The 26998-nt window shown below is 48.2% G+C and overlaps 2 protein-coding genes across 2 annotated transcripts; one reads left to right on the forward strand and one right to left on the reverse strand.

The window, feature by feature from the left end:
- Window positions 1–6140: 6140 nt before the first annotated feature.
- Window positions 6141–12033, reverse strand: LOC136542787 (potassium transporter 7-like). Its single transcript, XM_066535386.1, has 9 exons — window positions 11697–12033; window positions 10630–10873; window positions 10045–10290; window positions 9898–9951; window positions 8767–9027; window positions 8630–8682; window positions 8436–8550; window positions 8084–8338; window positions 6141–7560 (listed from the first exon to the last, which is right to left on the reverse strand). The coding sequence occupies exons 1-9, from the start codon at window positions 11730–11732 to the stop codon at window positions 6449–6451; spliced, it is 2376 nt and encodes a 791-aa protein (XP_066391483.1). The 5' UTR covers window positions 11733–12033; the 3' UTR covers window positions 6141–6448.
- A 14015-nt stretch (window positions 12034–26048) lies between these two features.
- LOC136544664 (uncharacterized) lies at window positions 26049–26713 on the forward strand. Its single transcript, XM_066536743.1, has 2 exons — window positions 26049–26134; window positions 26218–26713. The coding sequence occupies exons 1-2, from the start codon at window positions 26049–26051 to the stop codon at window positions 26711–26713; spliced, it is 582 nt and encodes a 193-aa protein (XP_066392840.1).
- The last annotated feature ends 285 nt before the right edge of the window (window positions 26714–26998 follow it).

Below are 26998 nucleotides of genomic sequence, written 5' to 3' on the forward strand. Positions count from 1 at the left end.
TGGTGCGCCGATCACGTCAGCGCAGGTGGCGGCTGGTTCTGCCGCCTTTGTCATAGCTCGTAGCCATGCTCCTGGGCACATGCGAGGGCATCCGCATGATGGTCCAGAGGGGTGTGGGTCTGAAGAGACTCCACCACCACCGGCGGCTGTCCCAGAGCATCCACCATAGCACACTCATGGGACAGAGGGTGGCTAGGTGCCACGATATCGCCGCTGCTAGAGCCGTCGCTCTCAACATCGTCATCCATGAGGTCATGAAAAGAGTCAGGAGCGTAGCTCGCCATCCCCACGAATTTGGATATGAGAGGGGGCGGCGCCAGCATCCTTAGGAGCCCCCGGGCGTACATGTCTACGGGGGATGCGAGGCCATAGGGGAACTGGTCACATGGCGGTAAGCCTTGGCAAATACCCGATACCCATTACCCGTACCCGAATTACCCGAACCCAGACCTGAATTACCCGAACCCGAGGTACCCGATCCCAAATTCGGATAGCGATTTTGATTACCCGAAATTAGTTTGGGTAATTCGGGTAATATCCCCTGGTACCCAAACTACCCGAACTACCCAAAGATTTGTTTTTGTCTTTGTATTTATCATGTGTTGTTAGCTGAACCATTTAACTTATCACTTTATTAGAATATAATTCTCTCTATTTGAATGAGTGACTGTAATATATTATTCTCTACAAATTGCTATTGAAATTCTATACAAATTGCTGCTGAAATTATGTATAGATCGCTATTGAAATTTAGTGTAGTTGGTTGTTTTCTGTAAATTTGGGTATATCGGGTAATACCCGAACCCGAATTATCGGGTACCCGAATTTGCGGGTAGTGTTTTTTCAGGGGTAATATCGGGTAGCAATTTTCATTAACCGAATTTTGAATTACCCGACCCGAAAAAATCGGGTAACCCGAACGCCCAGGCTTACATGGCGGTCACGGTAGGGACAACAGGGTCCCTCCAGAGAATCGACGGAAAATAGTAAAAAGCAAGTAAACAAAAGTACATACATTACTCACAGTGGGGTTTGAGCAGAGCGTATGCTCGGAACGAAGTGCAGGCGCTCGCCGTTGAAGTCATCGGGTGTCTCGAAGCTGATGGAGGACACGCCTCCTCCGACGAGTAACGGAACAAGTGCCTCCTCATGGAGGTGCCGCACGCCGAGCCAGTCAGCGATGAAGTCCAGGCTTCCGAAGAGAAAGGCCTAGGATGGCTCAAAGATGGGAGGATCCCACATCCCAACACGTGGGAGTGCGGGAAACTCTAGCGAGCCAAAGCAAGTAGTATCACTTGAGCCCGCCAAAGCTCCGCTCATTTCCTGGGTCCTCACCGAGCTGGCATCCCCAATCGGTTGGTCCCAGTCGGCTTCGACTACGCCAGTCGGAGAAGAGCTGTAAGCAGAGGTTCAGTGCATCCCCGGTTGGAGACACGGGTTGGAGTAGGAAGCAAGCCTCATTCCTCCTTGGCCAGGCCTTTTGGTCAGAGAGGCGGGACAGAGTTGGAAGCGAGGCCTTCCGGTCGAAGAGGCGGGCCGGAGTCAGAAGCGAGCGTTGTTCCTTCTTGGCTAGGCCTTCTGGTCGGATATTGGATCGCTGTGGGGGGATATGACCCCCGGTATCCATAAGACAAGACATGGGTCGCACCATCAGAGGTGGCCCAGCCCATAAGATCAAGGCGCGCATGGCACTGGTTGACGTGCACCGCAAGATATTGTATAGTACCAAATATGATACGTTCCTTATAACCCTACCCTCCAGAGTATATAAGGCGAGGCAGGGGTCTCCTAGTCGATAGCTACTACATCTCAATACAATACACCAAAGACATAGGACATAGGGTATTACGTCGATCAGACGGCCCGAACCTCTCTAAATCGCTGTCTCTACGCCTTGTGTCACCATCCGGTTCCTGATTACGCGCACCTCCACCTATCAATCTACCTTCGTGAGATACCCCTCGAAGGACTACCGAGCATCTTTTGTCGACAGTTGGCGCCCACCGTGGGGCTCGTGCGTGCTGATCCCTGGCGAATCAGATGGCGTAACTCAAGATCAACATCCTTCGTGGCAACTCGCTAATCGCGTCGACATCCTTCGACAACCACGACACATGTCTTCGTACGCAGATTGATATCGCCAAGCTCCAACTACGTCCGTCCTACTCCAACACGAGATCAACTTTGTTCTAGCCGTCAAGCGAGCCGCTAAGCGAGCTGCCCGCGTCGCTTTAATATTCTTATAAATATTCTCTAATCCTTGTATATCGCCATAATGTTTCTCCGAGCTGTTTTCTCTATGTTTGCTCTCCAAACAATTTTTTTTCATGTATACCATTTTAAAGATGACATATAGGTAAGTCTAAGGCGAACCCCCGAACAGTCATATTGATGCTCGGATATCCTCAGAGATGGCCCTGTCTCCAGCTCCTCCCTATATGTGCACGAGCGTCTGCCCTCTGCGTTATGGGTGGTCGCAACGGCTCCTTAGCGACGCTTTGTTCTTCCTACGCGCACACGGGCTCCGCGCTCTGCGTTATGGTTAACAGGCTAGCTAGGCCCAGAGACTCAGCTATACACTAACTGGTCGGGCGGTTTATATTAAATAAAATACATCTTCACACCAACTGATCGCCGAGCTGCATACGCTATGTCATCACCGCTATGTCATACACATTGCTGATTTTTCTCCGGAGTTCATATATTTTACATCATGTACTACCCGTTCTACATATTTGTATTGCAGGTATCACGTCCAGGTGATCGGACCACCTGGTGCTCGAACTTCTCCCCGATCAATTGGTCGAAACGCTAGGTTCATGGACTTCGCCGTCGACCAGTTGATCGACTATTTGCCAGTCGTTTCTACTCAATGTTCACTTCATCGTCGACCAGTTGACCCGACTGTTCGTCGCTCGTTGCTTCATAATCGCCAGCTAGGCCAGGGACTTCTCGATGCTCGGATTCTTTGTGCAAGCATCGCCAGCTAAGCTGAGGACTTCCTTGGTGGTCGGATCTTGCTACAATCTCATCGGTGTGCTATCAGCTGCTTCTATGCTGTTCGGATCAGGGTGCTGATCTTGGGCGCAACGTCTGGGATCTTGATACGTGCATGTCAGATGACGTCGGTAAGCTTTCATACTTCTTTTCTTGACCCTGCTACAAGATTCATTCTTCATCTTCCAGCAGGCTCAGGGACTAATTGGCTACCACTTCACCTGGCGGTGAATGTAGTGCTTATTTCTCTTGATTTACTCCCTATTGACGGAGTCTAAGTGGCTACACTTCTCCTAAGTGAAAGAATTTCAAATTGTATCTTAAGCCCTTACATCCTCTCCTAGCAAGCCTTACTTGGCTAACTCCGATGTCTCCTAACCAGTTAACTAGTTGGCTCCTACTTTCATTCACGTTTTAGTTCGCCAGGTTAAACTGGTCGGCTTCTCGACTTCCACTGCTCGGATACCACCGGTTAAGCTGATCGGTTATTGACTTCCACTGCTCGGATCACCAGTTAAACTGATCGCTTCACGTCAAAGTGCTCGGACTTGTTTCAAGACAAGCGTTGCCAACTGATCAAGGCGCTCGGGGACAGCTTGGGGGGATATGACCCCCCGGTATCCATAAGACAAGACATGGGCCGCACCATCAGAGGTGGCCCAGCCACAAGATCAGGCGTGCACGCACTCTGGTCGACGTGCAACCATAAGATATTATATAGTACCAAATATGATACTTTTCTTGTAACCCTACCCCTCTAGAGTATATAAGGAGAGGCAGGGGTCCCCTAGTCGATAGCTACTACATCTCAATACAATACACCAAAACACAAGACATAGGGTTATTACGTCGATAAGACGGCTCGAACCTGTCTAAATCGCCTGTCTCTGCGTCTTGTGTCACCATCCGGTTCCTGATTATGCACACCTCCACCGATCAATCTACCTTCGTGGGATACCCCTCGAAGGACTGCCGAGCATCTTTTGTCGACAATCGCCCTTCTGGCCTGTCGTTTGGTTTTTGGGCCGACTCAGGAGTTGTGCGTCGTTCGCAACGTCGTCTGCTGAGCCGATCTTTTGCTGGAAGCAGGTCCATGAGGGACCCCGGGTTTATGAACCCGACATTATAGCTTATAAAGGCCTGTTCGTTTCGCTGAAATTTGGCTTATGCTGATTTGTTATGAGAGAAAAACGCTGATTAACGTAAAAAAAAAGAGAGAAAAGCGTTGTTCCTTCACTAAAAAAGTAGTGCTGAAAAATAGGACGAAAATCATGGTTTTATGATACTACATTTTTTGAAAACCACATCATCCATACAGGCCCCTAAGAGTCTCTTAAAACAAAGCTCCTTGTGTTGCTCCATGCCCAAACAAAACTGTGCCAGGAATTTAGAATATTTTGGCGTCATGCAGCTAATAGTTAGCTGCTAAAAACTATTAGATGCCTCATCTAAATCTCCAGTTAAATTAATAGGTTAATATTGTTAAGTAAAAGAGTTGTTAGCTTGTTCCTAGCTAACACAGCCATGGATCCAAATTCCAAATGGTAGGGGTTGGTATAATTAACTGATGACCAAAATCAAACTGAACTACTAGAGACCAAAACCAGACTAACCGAAGTTAAAAAAATCGATCATATGTTCAGTCTTGTGTTCTTACTAACCACTTAATTCAGTTTTGTGCCTCGGGTACCACCGTAATAACCAAGAAAACCAAAATAAGGCTATGAAGTGGCTGAATAGCATATTCACTATGGAAGAAAACCGTATCAGCAGTCTGACCCTCCCAACTCCCAAACTAACACCGCCACTCACCCAATGGGCGGGGTTTCCCTATGAAGTATTCCATTGGGTAGTGTATTTAGGGTATATTTAGGCTTTGTTTGGATGCATGTGTATCAACTTCAATCCACATGTGTTGAAATGGGATGAAATGGAGCTTAGTTTAATTCCACTCCAATCAATTTCAATACATGTGAATTGAGATGAATACATGCGCATCCAAACAAGACCTTAGTAGGGACCCATATTCTACTAAAAATATTTTGGGGCTCTTGTGTTCTTGCCCCTACTTTGAAGTGCAGTTGTGATTTTGCCCTCGTTTTTCTAACTTTGTGATTTTGCCCTTCACTACGAGCAAGTCAACGCGATTTTGCCCCTAGTCAACGGTCAAAACAGGGGCAAATTCACAAAGACCAGGGGTAAAATCGCGTTGACTTGCTAGTAGTGAAGGGCAAAATCACAAAGTTAGAAAAACGAGGGCAAAATCACAATTGCACTTTAAAGTGAGGGGCAAGAACACAAAAAACCCAAATATTTTAGTTTTAAATTCTCTCTAGAAACATTTCTATGCTAAATTAGAATAACTTTATGGAACTGTTTGGCTAGTTTGTTGAATTCGTGAAACCATAACTAGAATCAGCCAAAACTAGATTTTAGGTGTTTCTCTGAACTGGTGCAGAAATGAGAATCGGTTTATAATTCTACTAAGAATTAGAAACATTTCTCATTGTCAAACGCACAATATAGAATTATACCTATAATAATATAAGAGAATACTTTTTTCAGAAAATCAGAAATCAATTTCTCCGAATTGATGGTTAATATTTTTCAACCACTGTAAAAGTTGTATACAATACTAGTAATAAAGTAAATACCCGTTAGGTCCGGATCGTGGGTACGAATCTCTGCTACAGAACGTAGTGCACCAGCGCCTATCGTCCAGCTTTGTTAAGCAATCTTCCCTCCCATGCCGGTAGCCGGTAGGCTGGTAGCTTAGCTGCAATTCCCTTCCAAGCACACGTAACATGATGACATGATCAGATTGTGTATAAGCATACCACCATCCAAATGAGCGTTAGATTCTCGTGAGAAATCTATTTAAGCCTTGTTTAGTTGGACCCCAAAGTCTAAAAAGTTGCTACAGTACCTGTCACATCGAATGTTTGCGGCCCGTGCATAGAGCATTAAATGTAGACGAAAAGAAAAACTAATTGCACAGTTTGGTGGGAAATTGCGAGACGAACGTTTTAAGCCTAATTAGTCAATGTTTGGACACTATTTGCCAAATAAAAACGAAAGTGCTACAGTATCCCCAAGTTTCAAATTTCGCGAACTAAACAAGGGCTTATGTTATATTTGACGCACAGACAAAGAATGCTCAAATCTGTATGCTGTAGGCTTGCCAAGCTAATGCTTACAATTTCCATGATGAGCACGATCTATTTACAAATGGTTGCGAAGCTCTGGAGTACAAACGGTGCTAACCGGCCGATTATGCTACCGTGTCTTTCACGCCACCAGCGCTAGGCACCTCGATCGATGAAACTACTGCACAGTGCACACGGTGCAAGGCACGGACAAACTATCTCCAGCACAAGTCTGGGTCCAAAACAGCATTATATCACAAATCCTGTGCTGCTTTGAGGTCGCCTGCATGCATTGCACGGCTGGGTTACACGTAGTAGATCATGCCGACCTCAATAAGGCTGATGTGGGGGATGTGCAGCGTCACCGACGGTCCCCTGCAGTTCTTCCGGAGGAACGAGTAGGCGTAGTTGATGGCGAACGTCTTGAGGAAGTTGGAGTTCTTCCTCGCCTTCACGTACGAGTGGCCAATGATGTACGCCACGCCGGCCTCCTTGGCCTCCAGGAGGTCGGACAGCTCGTCCCTCACCTGCGGGTCGATCCGCTCCTCCTCGTCGATCTGGAACCGCACCCTCCGCCGGCGGCTGACGCTGCCGACGGCCTCCAGCTCGTAGATGGACTGCAGGCTCCGGAGCGTCTCGGACTTGCTGCTCCTGGTCAGGGACAGGGACGTGGCTGCTGCGTCATCCTCGACGGATGAGTCCCTCACCACCAGCCCGGTCCCCGTCGTGTCGGTGGTGTGCACGACCGCCATCCTGCCCTCCGTCGACGACTCGTAGCTCCCCGTCCCCGACGAGGCCGACTCCTCGGCCTCCATCTGGATGAACCGGGCGATGCTCATCACCAGGTGGTTCTCGAAGTTCTCGTCGTCCTTCTGCACGTCCTTGTACCCGTACCTGACGATGCACCGGTACATGCGGTACTCCCTGGGCCCGATCCGCCCGATGAGGTACCGCTCGTCCATGGGCACGTACGGCACCGGCACCGACTTGACGCAGACGAAGACCAGCACCTGGTGGAACGCCGGCAGGTTGGTGACGAAGTGCGAGAAGATGGCCGGCACGCCCGTCACCAGTTCCGTGTAGATGAGGCCGATCCCGGGCACGCGCATGATGCCCAGGCTCGGGCCCAGGTTCAGGATCCATTTCATGGACACCTTGTTCTGGAGGTCGAACTGGTATTTCCGCCGTGTGCCGTAATGCCACACGTACATGATGGACATGAAGACGGCGGACAGCGCGATCGGACCCCAGCCTCCCTGGGGAACCTTCATCACTGCTGCAGACAGGTAGGCGGCTTCAAGTGCCCCAAAGAATACGAGGAATAGCAAGGAGATGAGGAGATTCTTCTGCCACACGAAGATGATGACCAATGACATCAGGCAGGTGGTGACAAACATCACAGTGATGCACGCGAGACCTGAGATCACACCAACGAAGGGAACAGGAGTCAGTGATGGTTGATTCAGTATGATGAATTCATGAAAAATATGGTGGGAGACAAGATCAATGTGCATCAACATATGGAGAGATGCTAGAACAAACTGACTATCGACCTCCAAAGTTATGAGCACCGTACTTACAACCTATCCAAGAAAATTGGCAGCTTTGGTTTCTAAAGAAAGGAAAAATAGCAGGTGACTTTCATAAGTTTCATAATGCAGTAATTGACTATTGCAAAATATAGAGTTGCATATTTCTCTGGTCTTTAGGTTGTTCAACTAAAATTGGTGGCGTCAAATGTATATGATAGCAATTAGTGGTCAATATAAGAGGGTGCACTATATGAACCACAAGGTTGAAAACAGCTTAAAATGAGGGTCTTGAATGAAATGGAGAATATGCAGGTGATGTAAACGGAAGCACCATATGGTTACAAAATAAAAGCTATGTGTTTGATAGGATTTGCCCAGTTTACGCAGTACTGAAATGGTCAGGCTTACCATAAGCATTTCCTATCACTGTTATGTCACGAAAGCCAAGTGTTGTAGCTAAACAGAGGACCATCAGAATCCAATTTATCTCAGGTATGTAAATCTGGCCATGGATCCACCTTGAAGTATGCACAACCTTTACTCGTGGAAAGCATCCCAAGGCAAGGCACTGCTTCACGATAGAAAAAGTTGCAGATATAATAGCTTGGCTGCCCACAATTGCAGCAAGAGTTGCTATGACAAACACAGGCCAAAATAAAGGACCTGCAAGCATGATGTGATATGATTCAGCAGTCAACACTATCTTTCGGTAAAATATGAAGCAGCAAGGCACAAAAATATTTAGTGTTCTGAAGCTTACTTGGAATAGAAAGATAAAAACTGTTATGTACAGCTGGTATGTTTTTAGACAGAAATGCAGCCTGTCCCATGTATTGCAGCATAAGACAGGGATATATGACACCGACAAAGGCCAACTGCAAGCAGGACAAAAACTGAATTATGCATAAAATCCTTTTTAAGTTTTTTGACTAACATATAAACCGTTCTTCATACCCTGATAGATGCAGCGGAGAAGTGGCCAAGATCGGCAAACATAGCTTCAGTACCTGCATGTGCGAGTGCGACACAAATACGTAAGACAACTATTCATTTAAAAAGAAACAGACAATAGCTAGTCTAGTTGAATTCACCTGTGATAGCGAGAAGTACTCCGCCAAGAGATATCCAACCATCTTTTCCAGTTTTCTTGAAAAACTTTACAATATAGTGTGGAGAAAGAGCAACAAATATTCTAGGATTCCAGTGGATGATGTTATATAGACCAATGATACCAATGCTCAAGAGCCAGAGCACAACAATCGGAGCAAACAAGAATGCCACCCTATGAGTACCTCGGTGCTGCAGAGCAAAGAGGCCAACAAGCACAACGCATGCAATGAGTACGATCCATCCTGTGCACCAGCAAGTTGGTCAGGATGATGATATATTTGTTGAGAAAGAGAAAAACATTGCATATAGTTTATAATTAGTGTTCTTAATGCACAAAACCCCTGCACAAATAATGTGTTTAGTACTCTGTCATGTGACACGTTTCTTTTGCGAGGAATGTGGCACATGAGCATACATACAAAAGAAATACCGATATGTGTCAAGACAGGTCACACTCCGACACCTCATGTACCCCATCAGATTGAAATCTGTATAGCACCAGCATATAGCATGCAGTGCAATTTGGGAGATGTACAGGTTCAAATTGAACACATGCCAAATAAGCAACAAAACTCTGAAATATCCAATAGAATTCATATTTCGCAAATCAGTTCTTGCTACTATTTTACAGGCAAGTTGAATCACACTTTATCAAGATAGGTTTTGTGTCAGTGTTTTCACAATTCATAGATAACAGTGTTTTTCCTTTTCGAGTAAGTTTGAAAATTTATACAACTAGAACAAGATATTCAAACATTAAATGAAGTGATTTTTCAGCATACTACCATAACAAAAGGTAATATCGATTTGATAGGTTAATGAAGTTTAGATCCATATTGCAAATTACAAGGATACTAAATTACAGATTGAGTTCAACTCCTCAGCACACTACCCAAATCTAGGAGATCAGTTAAGAAAAATAGTTTGTGGTGTTGAATTCCAATCTAGGCTACAAAACTTCAGCCAACTACCTGGTGTTCTATAAGCATAACTAGTGGAACACCTTCTGAAGACGACACTCTAAATATAAAATGATTAGAACAAAGTTTTTTACAACAATGAATTTCTCAAAAACAACAGGCTGTAGTAAAGAAAATAGAACCGACACATACCATCTCCTAGTCCACTTGTGGCAGGATCTTGTAATCCAGAGATGGCTGACAAAACTGCATTAGGCACAACATTGGATGTCACAGGAGAGTTGAAAAATGCACCGCATAACTAAACAAAGTGAAGAAACTAGGAGATGGAATGCATACCAGATATAGTCGGTGTAAGGACACCATCACCTATCACCATGCACGCACCAAACAGAACAAAAAGAAGTAAACAGGTCCGCAGCTTCCTGTGCTTCTCCAGAAACCTTTTGAATGGAGAGGAAGCCACAGCTCGATCAGTACCTGGGTGATAATAAGTTGACAGCTCTTCATCTGCTGCTTGCTGGTTTGGCAGCAGACTGAATTTTGCATGCCTGCAAAGAAGTGAGTACAAAGCAAAGGTTCCACCTGTATAACACATTAATTTTGATCAGGTAACATAATAACATGCGTACCAAAGAAAGAAACACGCACTAGCTAGCTAAACAAAGCAACTGTTAGACAACTTTTTTTAGAATCAACTGCTAGACAACTTTTTTTTAGAATCAAGTACTAGAAAGTTACGCAAACATTCTTGTTGCACAAAGTTTGGCATGTCCTAAGGTAAGGTGTTTTCTGGAGATTCAAGCAAAACTGCAAAACTAGCTTAAAATACAGCATATGCATTTCGAAAAGAAAAACAGTTACACAGCTCAGACAGTGCAGTAAGACATCAATAACACAATATATTGCAATTAAGTTGCTTACCTTCCCCATTGTCGTCCGCACTCAAGACAATTATGACGTACTTCAGCAAAGGAATAAGTGTAAAGGTCCAAAACACCAGAGAAAACAACCCAAAGATGGTTGTCTCATCAAGGTAACCGTTCAGTCTCCCAGACAATGAGTTTCTGTAGACATACAAAGGCGATGTACTCAAGTCTCCATACACCACACCGAAGCTCTGGAACGCTAGGAGGGAGAGAGTTCTGCAGTAACTTTTCCACTGAACCTGCAAAATTAAACAAACAACCGTATAAGCATGCAAGTTGTGAGTAGCAGCTAGCAGGAGGTGTTATCAGTGGTCAGTAAGCAGCACCAATCCAGTACCCAAATGCAAAACAAAACAACATCAGCAATGGCAATAGCCCTCAGAGTCCCAGTCAAATTTCCAGGGGCACCAGCCGAAACTGCTGATGTATTGGCGGTGATTGTTAGCGGCATTAAAGTACTGAAAGTCTGAAAGTGACGTTTGCTCTAGGAAATTCGACTTAAAATTATTCGAAATAAAAAACTGCATAACTTTTTCGTACGACGAAAAAAACTGTGCAATCGTCAATTTGAGAACCGTAACGATGGGTCAACGCTGTAAAACGGTGAAAAATATTGAGCGGTCATGGTCAGGTTTTCTCCGTGAGCAAGTCTGCAAGTAGCATCGAGAAGATGAGTACCAGGCAAACATTGACCCGATTCCAATCAATCACGTGATACGGATGAAACCAGTCATCTACTCCGTAGAAGGCGAGAGCGACTTGACCAAGCAGCGTCCGGCGATGCAATGAATTGGACACTCACGGTCACGGGTCACGGACTCACGGGTAACGCCACATCTCGCATTCGCCGGCAAGGCAGAGCAAATCTCCACCGCGGAACTCCTCCTCCCCCATATCGCGAAACCAAAATCGAACTACGTAGAGCGATTCCGCAAAATAATCAGGACGCGCCCGCGCCAGCTCCTGGCGTTATCTGGATCGCGGGACGGCCAAAATCGAACGGAATCTCAGCGACACCAGACACGAGTCCAGAGCAGAGGGGCGGATCGATCGAGCCGTTACCTGCTGCCGCCCGGCGGCGCCGACCTCCTCGTCCATTGCGGGCCTTCCACTGGAAGCGAGCGCGTAGGCAGCTACACGGAGAAGCGGAAGCTTGAAGCGAGGGCTAACGGCTAAGCTAAGACGAAGCCACTGCTGTAGCTACGCCCAAGGCATGGGGGCTCGCCCGCGACCGCGAACAGGAGGGCCTGAGAAAACGACGGCGGCGGAATGAGGCGGAGGAGAGAAGCTTCCCCTCGTCTAGTAGTTTATATATAAGCGAGGTCGTCGAGATGAGGGAGGGGGAAGAGCTGAAGAGGAGAGCGCGGGGGGGAAACTGGATTGAGCTTGATGCGCACGTCGCCGTCTGGCCTCTAGGCGTCTGGCGACGCGTAAGAGCAGCGTGCCGCGGGTTGCGGCGAAGGCGGGCGGAAGTGCACGGGAGACGTATCTGGCGCGTGGGACCGGAGTGTGGCCGGGGCCGTGGGGCATCAGCTGGTGCCTGGTGGGCTCGGCGTGTCAGTGGGACGAGCGATCGTAACCGGCGCCGGCGGACAGAAAGGGCCCCGCCCCAGTCGTGGCCCGGGACGGTGGGGCCCGCGCTGCCGTCGACGCGGATTTTGATTTTTGACACGGGCGCGGGGCATCTCTTGGTGAAATTTTTGTATTTCGATCCCCTTTAAAAATATTTTTTTATAAAAAGACCTACGCCAAAACATTTGCTGAAAATAGATTATTTTTAGACGTCTTATAACATGACGCCGAGGTATGAGGGTCGACGTCGACTGACACGACGCCGAGGTCTTGCCACGTCACGGACGACCCCGGTCGACGGCGACACGGTGGCGTGTGGGGTCCGACACGTCGGCGTCGTGTCGGCCAACGCCACGGGCCGAACCTCGGCGCGGCGGGACTACGCGCCGAGCTATTGGCACCATCCGGCACGCGGTCCAGGCGGCCCAACAACGCTTCGTGGCCCAATAGCTCGGCGCGGGGTCACTTAACGCTGACCCACCAGGCTCGGCGCGGCCCGACTCAACGTCGAGGTCTGGTCTCTTGAAGCCGCACCGCGGCCCCCTTCTTCTTCCTCCCTCCATTCTGAAACCGCCGGCTCTCCTCTCTGTTCTTCTCCCCCACGCCACCACGAAACCCTAGCACCAAAAATCGACCCTAGGTGTCAAGATCTCGTCTCCCGAAGCTTCCTCGAGGTAATGGTCCCCCTTCCCTCCTCCAATCTATCTGCGTAGATGTGCTTACATTGTCTCTAATCATGTGGAATCATGGATGTATGGTGTTTTGGTATATGTGTGTTTGCATTTGTAAAATGTATGACTTAGGATGATTGAGTGCATTGTTGTTTAACTATTTTATGTGCTGAATATGTTAGGTTAGTTTGGTTTCTAGTTATTTTGGTCATTAGGGTTCTTTGTTTATTGTAGGTGTCATTAGGGTTAGTTATTTGTTGATCATTAGGGTTAGTATGTATTTTAGTTATTTGTTGGTCATTATATTTCAATTTTTTATGACTAGAAATGATTATGTTTTTGGGGTTGAAAAAGATTAAATGATATATTTTAGTTTCTACTTATTGGATTGAAACTCGCATGATATATTGATATGTGACACTACTTATTGTGTGATGGCTGTAGATGGATAAATTAGTGAGGTTGCATCATGGAGGCCGTATTGTTAGGACAAGAGATGATAGTTTAGAATTTCTGGACATGTGTGAGGAGTTGTTGATTTTTTCTGAAACACCATCTTTGACCTAGTTAGTGGAGCGAGTGAAGGTTAAGTTAGAATAGAACGAAGGAGACGTGCATGTTCAATTTGAAGGTGTCATAGATGTTGGGACGTCGAAGGGTTCTCGGATCAAGCGGTTGCTCAAAATTACAAGCGAGTCTGAATAGAATGATTACAAGGCAGTTGTATTGGCCTCAGAAGTATGATCTTTGGATTTAGTGGTAAGGAGTCCGGCTTAGGAAATGATAGCTTCGAAGCATGCCCATCTTCCCCCGCTCACATAGGTTATGGTCCTTTGTCTGAAGAAGAAATACTTGTCACACAACTAGGCTACGGTGGAGATAAGGAGGAGAATCCGGTTGCCGATGGTGAGGGCAATCATGATAGTTGTGAAGAGGATGATGATTATATAATTGGTGACGCAGAAGAAGGTTTGGACAACGCTAGCGGAGACTTTTCTATTGAGGATGAGCTTAGCGACGAAGATGATCTTAGTGGTGAAGAAGACTTTGGTGATGCTAGGGCTACGAACTGTTTTGACATAGAGATAGCTGGAGATGATGAATCCTTCATATGGGAGATAGCTGAAGACTCTAATGACGATCGACCGGTTGGTCGTCTCAATTTTAGGGAAATAGAGATATTGTCTAGGGTCTTGCCTTGGAGAGATCCACTAGTTGGTGATTTCGATGACCTTAGCCATGGTCACAGGGCAGTAGCTGATTGTGGGCCAAATGATACAATAGTGCCTGATGTTAGCGGTTGCCTCATCATACGGAAGGGCATATTGTTTGCTACCATGGATGAGTTAAAATCATGGTTGCAAGAGTACTCCATTGTACACAACTGATCTTTTAGGGTCATCAATTCATTCAAGGAGAAGAGGTACACTGTTACTTGTGAAGAACAACAGTGTGGTTGGAGAGTATGTGCTAGGAAGACGAAGGCAGACAAATGGAAGATTACCTCAGTGAAGCAACCACATGTTTGTGCCACTACTGAGGCAGAAGAGAACCATCTGCAGCTCAATTCTAGGTTCATTGCAAGGCAGTTATGTCCCATGGTGAAGCATATGCCAACCATTACGGTGTCCGCGTTGGTTGAGATCATCTTCCAACGGTACAATTACTATGTCAACTATGGAAAAGCATAGAGGGCAAAGCAGCGTGCACTGGAAATAATATTTGGAAATTGGGAAGAAGCTTATGAGCGCCTCCCTGTAATGTTGAATACAATGAGGGCTGTAAATCCTGAGATGCACTTTGAGTATTTACCTAAGGAGGGTGAAACAAGGAATGGTAGCCAGGTATTTGGAAGGGCCTTTTGGGCGTTCGGGCAGAGCATCGAAGCATTCAAGCATTGCAGGCCCGTCGTCTCAATTGACGGGACCTTTCTTACAGGGAAATTTGAAGGCACAATGCTTATTTGTATTAGGACAGATGCAGAAGACCAGCTTGTGCCATTGGCCTTTGCGATTGTTCGGAAGGATGACACGGATAGTTGGTGTTGGTTTCTCAGGCTCAAACCTCTCCTGTCTAGATGCTGTTTGTCCGACTCCTTGATCTCAGTGTCTGCGTCTCTGCTCAAACCTCTCCTTAACCTCCGCATCTCACTCCTTCAGGCCTTCTAGATGCTGCTTGTCCGACTCCTTGATCTCGGTGTCAATCCACTGCTCAAAGTCACGCAGTGGTGGAACGGTCTGCAAGAAAAATAAATTGTTACAAAATAAATAAATAAGCAATACTTAATATCACAAAAAAATTAATTAACACACAATAAAAATTCCTCACAATCGATGCACGGCGATGTTGCTTTGTAGGTTCCCATGCATAATTGGGACACATCTAGTACCTCTGTCTATATGTTTCCTCATCTGCAGAGATGTCTACCTTGCAAGGATCACTACAAAAGCACATTGGTCGAGGAACACCTTCAGGAAGAGGCTTTAGGTCATAGGGATTTGCCCTCTGACGACCATAGCTACAATTAAAAGAATTTAGTCATATTAACGGAGAACCAAACCTAAACTTAGGGTTTTCTATTTGTTGCACAAATAATGAATAAACATTGGGATTACCTTGGAATACGAGCTTTACCACGCCTTGGTATCCTAACATTATGTAGAAAAAAAATCAATCCAAAGTACCTTGCAACGAATATAAAGCTACAAAAATTAAATCACCATACCTTCCAAATAAGCTTTTTATTACAAACCCTAAGCAAATTTGAATCCCAACAAACACAAAATTTAACTCAATGATTATAAACCAAAACGTATACAACAACAACAACAACAATCATACATTTGGGTCATTCAATCATTTGAACCACCAAACATTGCACGAATGATATGAACATGAACCAAACCTATAATGCCAAGTTAAAAAATAACTGAATCTAATTGGATGACATGAAAGAGGAGAAAGAGGAGTACCTTGGCAAAACGCCTTGGTCATAAAAAATTGAAATCTAATGACCAACAAATAACTAAAATACATACTAACCCTAATGACCAACAAATAACTAACCCTAATGACACCTATAATAAACAAAGAACCCTAATGACCAAAATAACTAGAAATCAAACTAACCTAATATGTTCAGCACATAAAACAGTTAAACAACAATGCACTCAATCATCCTAAGCCATATATTTTGTAAATGCAAACACAAATATACCAAAACACCATACACTCATGATTCCACATGATTAGAGACAATGCAAGTACATCTACGCGGATAGATTGGAGGAGGGAAGGGACTATTACCTCGATGAAGCTTCGGAAAACGAGATCCGGGCACCTAGGGTCGCATTTGGGGGTTAGAGTTTGGTAGGACCGTGGGGGATTTAGGAGACAGAGAGCCGGCGGTCTTCAAAATGGAGGGGGGAAGAAGAAGGGGGGCCGCGGCGCGGGTTCAAGAGCCCAGACCTCGGCGTTGAGTTGGGCCGCGCTGAGCCTAGTGGGTCGGCGTTAAGTGACCCCGCGCCGAGCTATTGGGCCACGAAGCGTTGTTGGGCCACCTGGGCCGCGCGCCGGATGGTGCCAATAGCTCGGCGCGTAGTCCCGCCGCGCCGAGGTTCGGCCCGTGGCGTTGGCTGACACGACGCCGACGTGTCGGACCCCACGCGCCAACGTGCCGTCGTCGACCGAGGTTGTCCGTGACGTGGCAAGACTTCGGCGTCGTGTCAGTCGACGCCGACCCTCATACCTCGGCGTCATGTTCTAAGACGCCTATAAATGGTCTATTTTCAGCAAACGTTTTGGCATAGGTCTTTTTGTAAAAAAAATATTTTCAAAAGGGACCAAAATACAAAAAATCCACGCATCTCGTGTGGCACAGGCTGCTGTGGATAAGGTGCGGCCAATCACGTAGTAGAACGGTAGGAGTAGCTTCCCTCCTTAAAGAGATGTTACGGGACGTGTGCTGGTTAAACTCTTTTAAGTTGATTAGATTGGTGGAAAATATTAACAACACTTGTAGTATATCTTTAAATAAATTTATTATAAAAATATATTTAATAATTATCTAATGATACTAATGTATTAGAAATATTAATATTTTCTTATATATACTTGTCAAAATTAAAAAGAGTTGCTTCTTGGGAAATAACGTCTTTCTTTTTTTAGATAGAGGGTGTATAACAGTGAGCTTTATGAGTATGGCTGTTTCTTTTCATAAACCAAAGTGAGCATTGCTCGTTGGGTGTGGACGCCACGAGTGGGAAGGAGTGTTTATGCGCCATGTTCACTTGATTGATAAGTCGTTGCTGAAAGTATTGTTGGCTGATTTGTTGTGAGAGAAAAATATTATTCGTTGGCTAAAAAAGTATGACTTATAAGCCAAACAAACATGGCGATAAATTGTGAGAGCAAAAACCGCAGGACACGTGCAACCAAGCATCTTCCCTGTAATACGAGGGCCTGTCTGGAACAAAGTATTTTCAAAGGAATTTCAGAGGATTACCAAATCTGTATTTTGCTGACGTCGCCTACCGTTTGGAATGAAGGAATGGAACTTCCCGTTCCTCTGGAAAGGTTTCCTTCGCTCATCAAAACGTAGGAATTTTTATATCCACCCACTCTTGGCCAAAGTTTTCGCGGAAGACCGAGGCGCTCGCGCACGCGCGCGCGCGAGAGAGAGAGAGCGCTCGCATGGAGCGCGGATGAGTGTTTGCCTGGCCGCACTCCTACGGTGCCGTCCCGCTGCGCCGCTTCAGATCTCACCGATGTTCGTCTCGCTCATGCCGCTCCAGGCCTCGCCAGCATCGGGGCTGCCTGCGCCGCTCCCGCTCGAACGCTTCACTGCGCCGCTCGTGCCCCGCTTGGCCGCTGCACCGCTCCACCGTCCCTTGGCCTCACCAGCGCCTGGTCACATCCGCTCGGAGCCTTGTTTCTAGGAAAGGATAAGGAGAGAGAAGGCTGCTGGATTTTTTATTTGGCTCCATTGTATTCATACGGTGGATGAGCAAGGACATGGACCTACAGGCCCATGTGTAAGATAGTCATGAAAAAAATACACAACTAAAATATTACTATCATTTAGCACTAATAATGACACTTATACTCACATATTTTATGATTCTTGTGTTATAAATTCCTGTGTTTCAAACAGCTTAAATTTTCCGTTTCTGTGTTTTGAAATCCCATAATTTTTTATTTTTCATCGTACCTTATTCCTACGTTTTTCCTCTAACTGTGTTTTGGATTCCTTCGTTCCAAACAGAACCTGAGTGAAATCAAACAAACTGATGTAGCTGACCAAGTAGCTTGGCCGATGAGACCCTGCATCACTGGTGCGAGTCAGACCACACTAACGGCATGTTTGGTTTATTAGGAGCTACTAAAATTTATGTCACATCAAGTGTTTGAACACATGCATAGAGTATTAAATATGAATTAATTACGAAACTAATTGCACAACTTACGATTAATTTGCAAGATGAATCTTTTAAGCCTAATTAGTCCATAATTTGACAACATGGTGCTACAGTGAACATGTGCTAATGACAGGTTAATTAGGCATAAATAAATCGTCTTGTAAATTAGCCTCCATCTATGTAATTGGTTTTATAATTAATTTATATTTAATGTTTCTTATTAGTATATAAATATTCGATGTGACATGAATTTTAGAAGCGATTAAAAAACCAAACACCCTTAAAAAAACAATCGACAGTAGCAGACCTAGGATTTGAATCTAGGGTATAACTTGTAAAAACATTTTGCATTCAATATGATAATATAATTCAATCCACAATCTAGACCTAGTAGATATAAACGCAAACGAGCACCAACTGAACGAGAAGATGATCCGTGGAGACTGAGATACTTAATTAAGACTGTTGGACTTTTTTGGTTTGAACTTTCTAAATCACACTAGTACTAATTATTTTTGTTACTAATTATTTTTGTTAAAATATATCATGAGCCTACCAAAACTAAGGCTGGGTTCGCCCATGCCAATCAAGCATGTAGACTTGCTATGAACGCAAGTACACACATCTTATATATACTTATAAGCATCTTCAAAAGAACCAATATATTCAAGATCGACCAAACATAAAAATCTCTATCAATGGACACAATAATTATCGCTAAAAATATAGTGCCTTTAAATTAGAGAATAATTCTTGAAAAATGCAAACACCTCATTAAATCAAGCACTTTTGAATCCAAATGGACAAATTCTAATACAATAAAATCTAATTTATCTACTCCATCCGTTTCAAATTATAAGTCGCTTTGACTTTTTAGTTCATGTATTTTGCTATATATCTAGACATATTATTATATCTAAATACATAGCAAAATGGATGTAACAAAAAAGTTAAAACGACTTATAATTTAGGACAGAGGGAGTATCACTATATCTATCTCTACCTCTATCTCTTTATATCTATATCTATATATTATTCCTTCAAATACCTTATAATCATAAACCCTACAATAATTCTATCTCGACATGCAAGACATCCACGTCGGCAGCCCACTCTAGCGCATGTAATTATGACACATATCTATTAACGCAAGCAATGCAAGTCATCATGCCACATCATCCACTGACATAGATTTATTTGTCCACATCAACTAGCCATATCATCCACTAAAGTTCACTCACGATCCTGTAGCAACGCTCAGGATACGCTTCTACTATCTTATAATTCTAAACCCTACTAAAGGTTCTATCTCGATGTGTAAGTTATCCACCTCAGTAACAACCCATTAGCATCTGCAACTATGATATAAACGACAAAAAGACACATCATATGCTAAGGGCCTGTTTGGTTTCTACAGGAGCTCCTAAAATTTCTATCACATCGAATGTTTGGACACATATATGGAGTATTAAATATAGACTAATTATGAAACTAATTGCACAACTTACGACTAATTTACGAGACGAATCTTTTAAGTCTAATTAGTCCATAATTTGACAACGTGGTGCTATAGTAAATATATGCTAATGACGGATTAATTAGGCTTAAAAAATCCGTCTCATAAATTAGCCTCCATTTATGCAATTGGTTTTGTAATTAATTTATATTTAATACTCCTTATTAGTATATAAACATTCGATGTGATATGAATTTTAGGAGAGAACTAAAGAACCATACACCCCTAATATGTACTCCCTCAGTCAAAAAAAAAAGTCGTTTTAGCCTTCAAAATGAATCCCAGAAAGAATGACGCTCCGTACTGCCTCTGTACGTGCCAGGTCTATCACCGTAGTCTGGCTCGGTAGCCCAGGCCTATCACAATAGCCTCTCTCTCTCCTATAAGAGTAAGGCTAATAATATAGCTAGTTTGTTGGTTGTAAGGTTTTTTAGTTTTTTTAGTCCACTCATATAATAGTTAGCTTTTTACAGTTAATATATAGTCCACTTATCTCTCTCACAGACTTTTTTAGTTCTTGTGCCCAAATCAGCTGTAAGCTTATAGCCCACTTCTCATCTCTCTCCTCCTCTCTCTTTTCTACCTCAGCATTTAATCGGCTTACAGCCTGCTATTATACTTGCTCTAACCAGAGCCAAGCGTTCTTGTCTGTACAACCATTAATGCAGCTGAGCAGGGGTGCACAGGTCATTCTCCTCTTTCCTTGGTACTCCCCCATAAATGCTAGAACGTTTATTTTTGTGCGACAAAGAGAGTATTTAGTTGTTACCATATCACCCACTAACATTAATCTATAATAGTTTGTCCATTCATATAGTAATTATATGTTTCTTTTTTTTTGCAATTTTCCACATCAACGCACGTGTTATGCTTCTTTGGCTGTTACTACAAGTTTTTTTATTGACAATATATATATATATTAATCATTGTGGCAAGTGTAGCATATCTATATACAATTAAACTTAATATAACTCACAACAGGAAACGACTGATTTGCCGCGAGCAAAAAAATTTGCCGGGTGCTTTTTATCGGGCACCCGGCAAAGGAATTCTTTGCCGGGTGCCAGGCCTGGTGTCGGTGTTTCGGACCGGGGGTCCTCAACCAACCAGTGAATTTGAACTGCGTGCCCCTAATCCCGAATGGTGATGCAAAGAGACACAAGGTTTATAATGGTTCAGGCAATCGATGCCCTACGTCCAGTCTGAGAGATCGATCTTGTATTCCTTGCACCGAAGTGCTTGTAGTAGGGGGTTACAAGCTAGGGGAGAGAGAGAGCTGGTCTCAGGTCTCGATAAGGTGTCGTGTGGGCCGCTTGAGACGTTGCTCTCAGGCGGCTGGGATGTGTGCGTGTGTGTGTTACAAGGTGTTCTTCTCTTCTAGTCCCCGTCTAAGTGGCCCAAGTCCTCTCCTTTTATAGTTGAAGGGAGGACAAGGACAGTACATGTGCTGACTATACGGCGTCGTGCCAACAGGGGCGGTGTGTCCAAGCCCTATGGCCTGTTCCTGTGGCGGCGTGGTCGTCGGAGAGGTCCGTCCTTGGAGCACTGGAGCGACGTGCTGGTCGCGTCCGACCCTGTGCGTCATGGGAGCCCCTGGGCTGCCTCGGAGTGGGTGCGGCGGTGAACGTGCAAGCCGCTATGAACGGACTGTGCGCGAGGCCGAGGCTTGATCGATGCCGAGGCTGCACCGCAGTGGGGGGTCTCGGCGGGCATAAACCCCGAGATAGCTAAGACCTTGGTGCACAGTGTCGAGGCCCCGAGTGGGCGGCTGATCTGGTGCGCCGGCTTAGAGGCGGTGATGACCCGGGCCAAGTTGTTCGTGCGATGTTGTTTTCGAGGTGGGGATCGCGGGATACAGTGTAGTGTGGGCACTGATCGTGGGCACAGCGTCAGAACACAGTGGCCGGTAATCCCCACCGTGCCCTGTCCCAGCCGGTATGGCGCTGATGCGACCTCAGGTCCCGTCGGCCATTCTGTGGCGTCGAGCCATCGTCCGGCTGAGATTGCGGGAGTGGTTGAAGTATTAATGAGACATGACGCGCTGTCAGGAGGGTCGGTCGAGGCGGGGGGTGACGGGCTGCGGACGAACCGGCCTCGAGCGACATGGAGAATGAGGCCTTGCGCGAGACGGAGATTGGACTCCTTGCCGAGGCCTTCCGCGAGAGGCCTCGCGCGATACGGAGAATGCACCTCCTGCCGAGGCCTTCCGTGGAGAGCCTCGCACGAGGCGGAGATCGTGTTCCCTACCGAGGCCTCCCGTGGAGAGCCTCCCGCGAGGCGGAGATTGCGTCAGGACGCCGAGACCTCCTGCGTGAGGCTCGAGGCGAGGCGGAGGGCCTGGTGGGCTTGGACGTGGCGGGTGAGGGGCCTACGACTTACCTTCTAGCTTTATTTTTTTGATGGGACTTAAGCGACCCCTTTGATGTTCGCTCGGGGTACCCCGTTCTGAGGTACCCGACAGTAGCCCCCGAGCCTCTGGGGGAGTGCGTGCACTCTCCCTGAGGGTTTGCCGAGGCTTGGTTTATACCCGCTCCCGTAGGAATTAGTTTTTGTTTCTTGAGGTTCCGGTGGGTGCGCGCGAGCGCACCCACCGGGTGTAGCCCCTGAGGCCCTGGAGGAATGGAGTTACTCCTCCAGGGGTTTTTTCGTTTTCGCGTTTGAGCAAGTAGTTTTTATCGCATTTGCCGAGCCCATAAGCGCAAGTTCGGGTTACGGGGGTCTCGGCGAGGCTGTAGGAAAAGACCTCTAGCCTCCGCACGGAGCGAGAGGTTTGTCAGGGGTCCCCTAACTTTGGGTACGACCCTCATGCTTCCTTTTCGCTCGGAAGGAGGGGTGGAATGTGCCAGGCTACCCTCGATGGGCACGAGCGTGGACACTTCCGGTGAGCTATTATCGGGTGAGTCCGAGTGGAGGCACGTACCCTGTTCGCTAGGGGATGGCTAGTGGTCCAGAGATGCACTCCAAGAGTACCAGAGAGTTTCTCTAGTGGGTGCCGAGGCCGTTCGTTGGGCCTCGGTGGCTCGGTGCCTCCCTATGGTGGGATCCCATTCGGAGACTTCCCTGCCGGTCTCGGACACGACTTAGGACGCCTCGAGCGACTGTTCGCTCAGGCCTCGGCCATTCATAGGCTTGCCCCGAAGTCATCCCTGACTCTGTTGCCTTGGGGCGACTGTCGAAACCTCTTGGAGGCCCAGCCTTCGAACCCCTGGTTTGTAACGGGCATGGTGCCCTTTATCGTGTTTGTAACGAAACCTCTAGCGCGGACTTAGACCGTTTGTCTTTGTCTTGGGTGCAGGAGCCCCCGAGCCTCTGCCAGGAGCAGGAGGGCGGTCAGGGGTCTCCTAGCTTTTTCATCCGACCCTCACATATCCTTTTCATTCGGACGGAGGGTTTGTTTGCCGAGCCCATTCTGGTCTCGGCAAGGTTGCAGGAAGAGCCCCTAGCCTCTGCGTGAGAGGGCCATCGGGAGTTCCCCTGGCTTTTTATACGCCCCTCGCGCGTGAGGGTTTGTTTGCCGAGGCCCCTTTGGGCGCGAGCTCGGGTCGTGGGGTCTCGGCGTATCTGCAGAAAGAGCCCCCTAGCCTCTGTACAGGGTGAGAGGGCCATCAGGAGCTCCCCTATCTTTTTGTATGACCCTCATGCTTCCTTTTCGCTCGGAAGGAGGGTTTATTTTGCCGAGCCCCTTTGAGTGCGAGCTAGGGTCGCTGGGTCTCGGCAAGGTTGTAGGAAGAGCCCCTTAGCCTCTGCATAAAGTGAGAAGGCCGTCGGGGGTTCCCCTGACTTTTTGTACGACCCTCACGCTTCCTTTTCGCTTGGAAGGAGGGGTGAAATGTGCCTCGCTACCCTCGGTGGGCACGAGCGGTGGCACTTCCGGTGAGCTGTTATCGGGTAGTCTGAGTGGAGGCCTGAACCCTGTTCGCTAGGGGATGACTAGCGGTCCAGAGACACACTCCAAGAGTACCAGAGGATTCCTCTAGTGGGTGCCAAGGCCATTTGTTGGGCCTCGGTGGCTCGGTGCCTCCCTACGGTGGAATCCCATTCGGAGACCTTCCTGCCGGTCTCGGACACGACTTTAGGCGTCCCAAGCGTTTCGCTTGCTTGGGTCTCGGCCCCGTATAGGCTCGCCCACGGTCATCCCTGACTCTGTTATCCTAGGGCGGTTGTCGAAACCTTTTGGGGCCCAGCCTTCGAACCCCTGGACCATCATAGGCTTAGAGCCTGGTTCCTTCATATGAAAGGAATAGGCCGTGGGGAATATCTCCCCTATTGGCTCGGCAACGGGTGGCGCGCCTTTTGAGGCGGTTTCCTAGAGAGGCGAAACAACGCCTACTGTCGTAGTGGCCGAGTGTGACATGGTGGATGGGACGTAACTGCTCCCGCATTTAATGAGGGAGACGTGGGCGCGTGGGCCGGCAAAATCGGCTCGTGGTTAACTGCGCCGGATCGGGGGGGAAAACTTCTCCAATTTCGTCACCCGTTCGTTTCGCCTCTCTCCCTGCATAAATACCCAAAAGTCTCGCCCCTCCTCGTCTTACCTTGCCTGCATTAGCACTACCTCTGCCGAGCCATCGCTAGAGCAGTGGGTGCCGGGAAGAAGAGGAGAGAAGAGCGAGCCTAGGGAGAAAGCGAGAAAAAAAGCGAGAGCATGGGAGAGAGAGAAAAACTCACCACCGCACCCGATTCCTCCATCGCACCCATGGCCGGTGACATTGTCGTTGTCGAGGCAGACCCCTAGGATCCATCGGACATCACTAAAGAGATGCTTCAGTCGCTTGTCGACGGTGGACTCCTTTGCCCGGCGACAGACCCCACCAGGCCAGAGTGGATAGCTCCGTATGGCGAGCCAGAGCTAAGGCCTCATGACGGCTACATCGTGAGCTTCGTCTCCTTTCACGAGCATGGCCTCGGCGTCCTGGCAGATCGGTTCATGCGGGCGCTCCCGCACTACTACGGCGTGGAGCTCCACAACTTCAATCCCAACTCTATCGCTCAGGCGGCTATCTTTGTTGCCGTCTACGAGGGGTATTTGGGGATTGCTCCCCATTGGGAGTTGTGGCTCCACCTATTCCGGGCGAGGCACACTACCAAGCCAACAGGCACGTCGGGTAAGAGGAAGGCGACGAGGGCCGGCGGCTGCACTCTCCAAGTGCGCTAGGACCGCCTGCACCTCTACATCCTGGCCCAACTCACGTCCTCCAATCGCCGGTGGTACATGAGTTGGTTCTACCTTCGCAATGACGATGGAGGACTTCCCCCTACACTAGGCGAATTGTGGGGAGTTGCCCGGAGAGATGGAAGTACGGCGTCTCGAAGGATGACCAGCCCAAGTTGCAGCCGCTTCTGGAGGGGCTGGCGAGGCTACGGGGCCATGGTCTCACCGTGGCTATGGTCGTGGCCGCCTTCCACCACCAGAGGGTGCTGCCGCTGATGGCTCGGCGGCGGCTACTGTTCGAGATGAAGCCGGGTGAGCCCATTGAGGGCACCCGGATGTCCTCCTCCGCCCTTTCCGATGAGGAAATTCTTCATCGAGTGGGGGAGACGGTAGAGGCGAAGCTGAGGGGTGGCAACTTGACCCCTATCGCGATGCGACCGTTGCAGGGGTTCCTCTCGCTGGTAAGTCATGTGCCGCTGTAGCCTCTAAGCCTCCTCAATCTCCCCTTACCCCTTGTTTCCTTATGCACGTCCGTCGTTCCTACAGGGGATAAGGGACGTGCGCTCCTCTCCGCCGCCCATTCTCAAGGACGCGAGGCGGCGGGCGATCAACCGCGCGCACGCCAACGTGTAGAAAAAGCAGAAAGACGCCAAGGCAGCGAAGCGCATGAAGCAAATCCTCACGCGCGAGGAGCTAGATAAGCACCGCCGTCAACAAAGGAAGGATGGTCTCCTGCTAGAGGAATCCCCGTCGACGTCACTGTCGATGGAGGCCTCGGACAGGGATGATGGGGGCGAGGTGGGGCGAGGTCCCCTGGACCACCTTCCTGATGTAGTGGAGGTGGTGCTCGAGGCGTTGGCAAGCAGCCCGGCACTCCCGGGAGGAGGAGGAGAAGCGGACCCGGGGTCAGCGGTTGCCCGCTCTGGGGCCGAGGCCGACACGCCCGAGGCGCGGTCGTTGGGCAAACGCGCCATTAGCCTAGTGGGCTCGGCGGTCGTGGTGGAACAAGCAGCAGTGGAGGCAACGCCACTGCCCCCGTAGAGGACCGAAGGGGCGCTGGGGTCCATTGAGGACCGACCGGCGCCGATGGATACGGAGGCGACGCCTCTGCCACCGCCTCCACCGTTGCGGATGAGGTTTACCGTGGCGAAGCGGTTGTCGCCCCATTCAAGGTAAGTGTATTTTTGGCAGGGTCATAGTGCCTTCCGTTCGCTTTTTTGGTCTCGTGCTGACCCTGTAGGTTATTTTTCCTTAGTCAAAAATGGCCTGCGGACGAGCTCCCCTTAGCGCCCCTTAAGGCGCTCAAGGCGAGCCCTGGCTCCTCTGCCCACTGGGTGGTGGAGGCACAAGCCGCTATCCAACGTGGTGCGGCGTCGGCGAGGGTTGACCCGAAGGAGCCGGCCGCCCAAGGAGGGGCTACCGAGGCCACCCCTACGCAAATGAGGGTGGGAGTGCTTCTGCCCCGCGGGAGTGAGGCTCACAAGTCGGATGGGGCCGGCGTGCCCTTGGTTGCCGAGGCCCCCGGTGTCTCCAAGGCTGAGGCAACGGAGGACAGGGCGCTCAAGACCGCCGAGAGCGCAGTGGCCGCGGTCGGTGTTTCTGCGTCCTCCGAGGCCACGATGGCGGAGGCTGGAGCCCCCGAGGCCACCAAGGCCATCGTAATGGCGGCAAGGCCGTCTATCCAAGAGGCGGAGATGAAGGCGGCGGAGGCCTCAGTGGTGCCCTTGGTTCAGGGGTCGCCGCTGTTGTGAGAGAGCGCCCAGGAGGCGGAGGTCTATCCGATCTCCTCCGACGATACTTCCTGGGTGCGGGAGGTGGTCGATGCCGAGGATGCTGGTGTCGTGGAACAGTCGGCGCTGGTCTTGGATGAGGGAAGCTCGGCCCTCGTGCGGGCACAACCCGAGCCTCACGGGTGGGATCACCCACGAGTACTGTGGCAAAGCCGGGACGACCCTAAGGGGGAGCCTCTATTCACCCTTGAGGACGCAGTCGAGGGCGGGTGCTGGGGCACCTTTGAGTAATATCGCCAGCTGGTG

The sequence above is a fragment of the Miscanthus floridulus genome, chromosome 3 (genome assembly GCF_019320115.1).
Source record: "Miscanthus floridulus cultivar M001 chromosome 3, ASM1932011v1, whole genome shotgun sequence".
NCBI classification, from domain to species: Eukaryota; Viridiplantae; Streptophyta; class Magnoliopsida; order Poales; family Poaceae; genus Miscanthus; species Miscanthus floridulus.